General features: G+C 39.8%; 1 protein-coding gene across 1 annotated transcript; it reads right to left on the bottom strand.

Annotated features, from left to right (window-relative positions):
• Positions 1–549: 549 nt before the first annotated feature.
• Positions 550–1,563, bottom strand: LOC148027050 (cyanovirin-N homolog). Its single transcript, XM_087690564.1, has 2 exons — positions 1,395–1,563; positions 550–1,071 (listed from the first exon to the last, which is right to left on the bottom strand). Exons 1-2 carry the CDS (start codon positions 1,482–1,484, stop codon positions 763–765), a joined length of 399 nt encoding a protein of 132 aa, XP_087546690.1. The 5' UTR covers positions 1,485–1,563; the 3' UTR covers positions 550–762.
• Between the last annotated feature and the right edge of the window lie 5,554 nt (positions 1,564–7,117).

The following is a 7,117-nucleotide window of genomic DNA, read 5'->3' as shown; positions in this document are numbered from 1 at the left end:
GATGATGAAGAGCCTTTTATCCACAATAGCAGTAACGTGAAATCCTAAAGTAGAATGGCTAGCAAAGAAAATTCCATTTACGTAGACAAATAGATATTAACACATACCATCTATTTAAGCTGAGCTAAGAATCATGATAAATTGAATGAAGGATAGTGAGCTGCTATGGAAATTGTCAAATTGTGGATCTACATCAGACCTTGCATAATCTATTGTAAGCCTTGTACTAGATCTTACTCCATGGTTGTACGATAGTGCACAACATTGCTTATGTAGTATATATTGAATGGGCACAACAAGGGAGAACGCTTAGTTATATGTAACTTTCTACAAACTTGGGTGACCTTGTTAATGATAATATATATAGAACTGTCATCCTGGCATGTTAATAGAATGTTCAGACAAGTCTGATCATTCTAAACACTTAATCCTTTCATAAGTAGCAAAAAAACGAAGTAAAAGATGCAACGCCTTTTCTGGCTCCTGTCTCGTGTTGTCGACAATGAGAACTCTTCACTCAATAACTCATGACAAACAATTTTGCAAGCATGATCAGAGCTTATTTAATTACCGATGATCGGAGGCAATGTTTACAAATATCATGGCATCCTTCTCCTCAAAAAACATGCACGCATGAGATCATGCTCACCATGTTACAGTAGTTACAGCATCGCAACTCACCAGATGATATTGGCAGGCATGCCAAGTAGACACATGCGTCACCGATACATGCATCCATATGTACCGTCGTTGTAATGCAATTTAAACACAAAATTGGAGGTTTCCGTTATTGTTGGAAATGCAGTTGTTGAGGTCCAGGCTTGTTTGGATGAGGCTACCGCTGGTGGATCTGCAGTTGGCGGTCAGAGTGTTTTCGCCGTTTAGGCCTATATTGGAGCAACTTGCTGCAAAGTCGGCGCCAGGGCATACAAGTTGGCCATTATTATTGCTTATTTTAGCGTTCAGATCGATTGATGTGCTCACATCGTTCCCATTCACGGCTACACAAATGGCGCTGAGTATGGTCCCTGACACGCCTTCATTGGAGCAGGATGCAGCGTAGTCACATGACTGTAAAACACCGAAAGGAGTCAATAAAAAATTTGCCTGACGTTCCCAGTAACCAACTATGCTTCAAGATGATTATAAGCTATCAAATTCTGCCTGTACATGCTTTGTCTTCCAGTCAGCGGCAAACTCCGCTAACAAAGACTATAAATGCACATTAGACATGTTACACGACTTGTTCGTAGTTTTAAGCTCGAAGCAATCATAATAATATTAATAGAAGTAGCAGTGCTGCTACAGTGCACAATCTTGGTGGTCGAGTGTCAAGCAGCCAAGCTAATTAGGTGTTCACAGTGCTTTTAACTAGCAGAAGGAATTAGACTCACGGCATACGCGCCTGCGGCGAGGCCGCAGAGGATCACAAGCAGGACGAGCTGGCCGACGTTAGCTGCATGAGCAATGCTGAAGGCAGCCATTGGGAGCAGGTGAGGTTACAAGAACGACAACAAGGCAATGTAGGTAATGTACGAATACATCGAACATCGAAAGGAATACCCTTGCTTTTATAACGGATCTCGGCAATGTGTGGGCTCTCTTTTTCAAAGTGATTTCACAAGTTCAGCCTCGGATATATCCGACCCAGCCCACGCAAAATCAGAAAACGACTCCTCCGACCCAGCCCACGCAAAACCAGAAAACGACTCCTCGACATACACGAGTCTAGGCGCTGATCAGAGATCAGAGTCACGCACGCACATTGAATATCGTCCAATACATACATGAAAATAATTATATATATATATATATATATCATTAATGGCCCTTTGGGAAGTTCAACCTGGGATATATCCCAAACCACGCAAAATCAGTGCACATATCCCAAACCACGCAAAATCAGTGCACGACTCCTCGATATACACGAGTCTAGGCGCTGATGAGAGATCAGAGTCATTTACGCACATGGAGCCATACATTTACTGAATATCGTCCAATACATATGCACGGCGGCAAGTCTGCTCATAATTATAAAAGCGGAGGTGGATGACTTTTTATGTTTTGGCAATATATGGCACGTTGCATTTCCACCGCCTCTCATCACGATAGGATAGGATATACATATCAAGGTGCTCTGAAATGTATAGAGTATATATGATATATTATTCAAATTTTTATCCCATTTGGAAATTGATATTTTTGGATTATTCGTAGATGGGTGACAATGTTCACGAAAAATCGTTTTCTAATGTATTTTGTCAAGGTTAAAATGAGAAAAAAAGGAAGTGGATTTTTATTGGTCCTTTTATTTAAATGATAAATCTTGATACCTAGTCTTTTTTTGAAGGGTTTATCAAAATCTATGATTTTTTAAAAGATTCTCTTGTCATTAAACCTTGATTTTCAATGCATGCATAGGAAAGGGTCCTTTAAAATTTGAATATAAATTTATCGACTCAAGAGTCAAGATTTATAAATATGACTTAATGTACCTATTAATACACCTATGGCATGGAAGAGAATTTAATATGTAATGTTCAAGGCTTCAACTCTTCTAGAAGTTAGTTCCTTAAGTTCCAAAGTTTAATTAACTTCTAAATCATTATCTTCAAAAATACAAAACTTTCAAGCTTCTTGGGTGCAACTCAATTGAACCATATTCACTCAACAACCTTCAAGATTTTTAGACTCACAGAAGCACTCTTAGAGATTGAACTAAGCTTTTGGAACTCACAATTCCAGGCATGTCATAATCATTCTACCCATTCTTCCTTATTGAAACTACTCAAGTGCTTTGTGTTGCTACATATGCTGTACTGCTATGTAATTGTATTGTTGTTGAGAGAGAGAGAGAGAGAGAGAGAGAGGGATCGATCGAGCACAAAGATAATAGGTGTAGAGACAGATGACGAGCGTACAAATAAATATATATATTTAATGGGTGTAGAGAGAGAGAGAGGAAAGAGAGGAGGGGAGGGTAAAAAAGAATAGAGAGAGATTTAAACATATATAAATTACATATTGAAGTCTAAAAATTTATATATAAGATAATATTCGTGATGTCTAGTATATTGATTAATTGTTTCTGACCAATGACTCTTTAAATTTTAAATTTTTTATAAGTGATTGTATTACACATTTCATAAATTTACATTAGGCTTTTGAAATTAGTTTTTATGTTATTGGAAAACATAATTCACTATGTCAAACCTTATGCAATCTTCATTGCTTGGTATGCGTGATTTTATTAAACATAATTCACTATGTCAAACCATATGCAATCTTCATTGCTTGGTATGCATGATTTTATTAAACATAATTCACTATGTCAAACCTTATGCAATCTTCACTGCTTGGTATGCGTGATTTTATTAAAGTACAATCTTCATTGCTTGGTATGCGTGATTTTGTTAAACCTTTTGAAATTAGTTTTTGTGTTATTGGAAAACATAATTCACTATGTTCAACCTTATGTAATCTTCATTGCTTGGTATGCGTGATTTTATTAAAGTGCAATCAAATGAAAATAAGGTATCAGGGTCTAAGCATAGAAAGGTAAACAAGAACCTTGTATCTAATGTTTATAATAATGAAACAATTGATTTAATAAATGATGAATTCAAAGAAAAAGATAAGCTTGTAGGAGATGTGGAAATGTTAAGACATCAAACGCTAGGGCAAATTGGAATCAAGCATGGACTAGAACTTTCGATTGGGCATACTTTGATCGCGAATTTGCTAGAATATTTTGCACATTTTGTAAACACGATCCAAAATGGAAGAGTGAATTTGCTAAATGTATCTCAATAAATATCTAAATTAGTATGTTAATTGATCACGCAAAACCTAAGTCTCATAAGCTAGCCACGTATCACTGTGATGTCAGAAAATTTTATAACTCATACATTAGAGGAAGGAAAAGATAATATTGATCATGCATGTAAAGCTCTATTTGCTGGTATATATCAAGTAACAAAGCATGTAGTCTTTTGTACTTACGAACATAGTTTAGAATTACTTGAGGTCCTTGATTGTGAATGTGCTCCTACTGAGATGTATAGAAATGATGAGGCATGTGCCATGTTTATACAGCCTATTAGTGAACTGATATTTAAGGCTCAAATTGCTAAGATTTAATTGTCTCATTTTTTTGGTTTACTATTAGATGAGTCTACAAATGTAGGAAATAGGTAAAATATGATTGTCTATGTTTCCTTTTCGGATAATTATGAACCTACCACCATGTTTCTAGGATTAATAGAACTAGATAATGGCACTCCATCTTTTTTGTATGATACATGCATTGGTTTTATGTTGAAATGTGGGCTACATATATAGCGATGCATATAGCGACGCAACCAATAAAGTTGCGACGCAAATAGTGATGGTAACAGGGAAAAGAAAAATTTGTGGCAGGGCAGCAAGCTGCCCTGCCACATATAGCACTGTGTGCTGTATGAGAGCCATACAAAATAGTTTCTACACTACAACATACAAAGCATTTGCAAACAAAAAGAATGTATACTGAAATCATAAAACTGATACATGAAATAAATACATGATCGCATAAAATGCGATTGATACAATCATGAAAGGATATCACTAATACATAGAAAATGTCTACATAGATCAGGCGACTAAAAACTAAAGGTGTGTGAGCTCCAAGGATCCAAGGGCGAGCTAGAAATCCTCGTCCCCCGAAAGCTTGTCCCACTGCAAAGGAGCATCGAACGGATTCTGCAGAAAAAGAAACAACATATCAATCCACCATACAATAATGCATTCAAATATCTCGTGGTAACTACGGACAGGAACGATGAGTGACTTACAAGGCCACCGCGTCTATACAATCGGTCGATCAATGCATTGAGACTGTGTCTCTCTGCATATCGAGTCTCAAGGCCTTGCGGATCGTGATTTGTAATGGAGTGCTGCAAAGAAAACAAAATGCTAACTGTTAGAAACATGATTGTCAGTACAAAGAATATTTCAAAAAAACAAATAAGCAAAACAAAAGAGAAACTTACAAAGTCCTCCAAATATGTCCTGTGGCCGCCACTCCCAAGATGATGCACCACTTTGGCCTCAAGTCGTGCCCTTGCCACCTCCTGCTTGACTCCAACGTCCTGGCGAATCTGTAGCCTCCTCCCTCAGTCGGCACGAGTCGTCTGTATCTAGCCACTCGGGCTTTGCAGCCCCACTCTTGATTGCCTTGCGTGCGTCGGATCGTCTATGTGACATGTATGCACGCATGCAATCCATCATCCAGCCCATAGAGAATCTATCTACTGCGGCTGGCACCAGAAACTCCTCGTGCAAGGATGCTACTATGTAGTCCTTGCTCCCCTCCGGTATGTTCTTCCAATGATCCAGGACGTTGTGCCGATAAACTTGTTGGCACAACTCCCTCATGCGAGCCATCACCCTCCTCCCCTCATCATTCATGATGATGGCTCCTGACCTACTATCAACTAGGTATCCATAACCCCTAGGAGTCTGCCTAAGATGGGTTCTCTTCCATCTCCGTCCATGCTCTTGGGTATATCCAGGAGACCCCTGTATATCCGGTATACCGATGGGGGTACCCTCTCTCGGAGTGCCACTCAAAGGGGTCCCACCAAAGGGGGTGCTACCAAAAGGCGTGCCACCTGCTGACGGCTGCGCAAAAGCCGAAGTAACTGGAGTAGACGTCCCCACAGGTGTGACAAATCCTGGAGGTGACACAGCTCCAGCTAAATGACGAGACGGAGACACCACGTCTGTGTCTCCACAGCAGCACCCCCTGATCCCGATGTAGTTCCTCCCTCTGGCCCAAGTCGTGAGCGTCGAGATCGTCTGCTCGAAGCTGAAGCATCTGATCGCGCTGAAGCAGATCTAGCAGAGCGTCTTGACGAAGAACGAGACAGCTCCTGGTCTGCCATCTCTCTGAATCTCGCGAGCTGATCTGGAGACATGCATGCCATCATGTCCTGAAACTCCTCATCGCTCATCCCTCCACTCATCCTGAAAATGTCACCTGCACAGATAAAAAATGATATTAGAATAATCAATTTAAACTATACAAAGCACAGTAATATAAATCATTTTTGAAAAATCCCTCTTAAAATACATATCTTATGTACCTTTATGGAAGATCTAAACAACAAATTGAGTAATACAATTCTCCAAGAATGAAGTATTCTATGGTCCCATGTTAATCTCTTGACACAACTTTGCATACACTGGAAGGTCGATAGACATGTCACTACAAAAGAACGAGTCTGCCTCGTTCTCAAAAAATTCTTGGACTTCTGTATTTCCATCATTGTTAGCCGATGCAGGCTCCAAACTTGCGGTGGCCTCCACTCCTTGTAATATTGACCCCTCTATTTGCGTATTTTCTTCATCTATGCCTGAAACATCGCTTTGATCATAAACTCTCGCACTTTGAGGAGTTGAAGGTATAACATACCACCATCGAGGTTGTCGGGGATTTGGATAGAAGATTACCTGCTCACAAACACTTACAAAGGGAGTTCAAACCATTGTGACATAAACCATGTCGTATTACAATTAGCAAGCAAATGACTCTTTGCACCTGTTCACAATGGACCGGCAACACAAAGGTGTCGCGCAAATCCGTCCATTTTTTTTCGGAATCTATTTCGAGAAATCCAGATGGACCTCGTCGAACTGTTGCTCCAGCTCCTCCAAGTACCACTTTGAACCATTGCACATCGAATAGTATAATGGAGAAGCTACGATAATCCACCGTAATAATACTTTGCAAGTTCCCAAATTACTCCATCTCATCCACAACCGTGTTCGCATCCGTTGCTCGTCGCCAGCTCTCTTGCTCAAACCTTGCCATGACACCACAGTCCATTGTGGAGTGCATTTTGTCAATACGCTCCACGCGAAAATACTGTCCGCGAGACTACCCTGCACTATATATTTTGTACTGTACATTGAAACACTCAAATTAAATGTAGCAAGAAAATTTAGGTACGACACATTCTAAACCCCTCATTACCTTTGGACTACATCCCCTCGAGAACTCCCACTCCTCCATTGAGACCTCTGTCTCTTCGTTGGATGCTCCGATCAAGGCTCCATGCAACCATCGTGTTGACAT

The sequence above is a fragment of the Lygodium microphyllum genome, chromosome 13 (genome assembly GCF_053477565.2).
Source record: "Lygodium microphyllum isolate KBCC chromosome 13, Lygodium_microphyllum_v1.1.10, whole genome shotgun sequence".
In the NCBI taxonomy this organism is placed as follows: Eukaryota; Viridiplantae; Streptophyta; class Polypodiopsida; order Schizaeales; family Lygodiaceae; genus Lygodium; species Lygodium microphyllum.
Note: the sequence above shows the minus strand (reverse complement) of the source record. Positions and strands in the feature narration are given on the sequence as shown.

Bases quoted from the DNA above. Each gene is read 5' to 3' on its own strand.
- LOC148027050 (XM_087690564.1), bottom strand. From the start codon at position 1,484: ATGGCTGCCTTCAGCATTGCTCATGCAGCTAACGTCGGCCAGCTCGTC. The intron at 1,072-1,394 runs GTGAGTCTAATT...GGTGTTTTACAG, and splicing joins TCGCCGCAGGCGCGTATGCC to TCATGTGACTACGCTGCATC.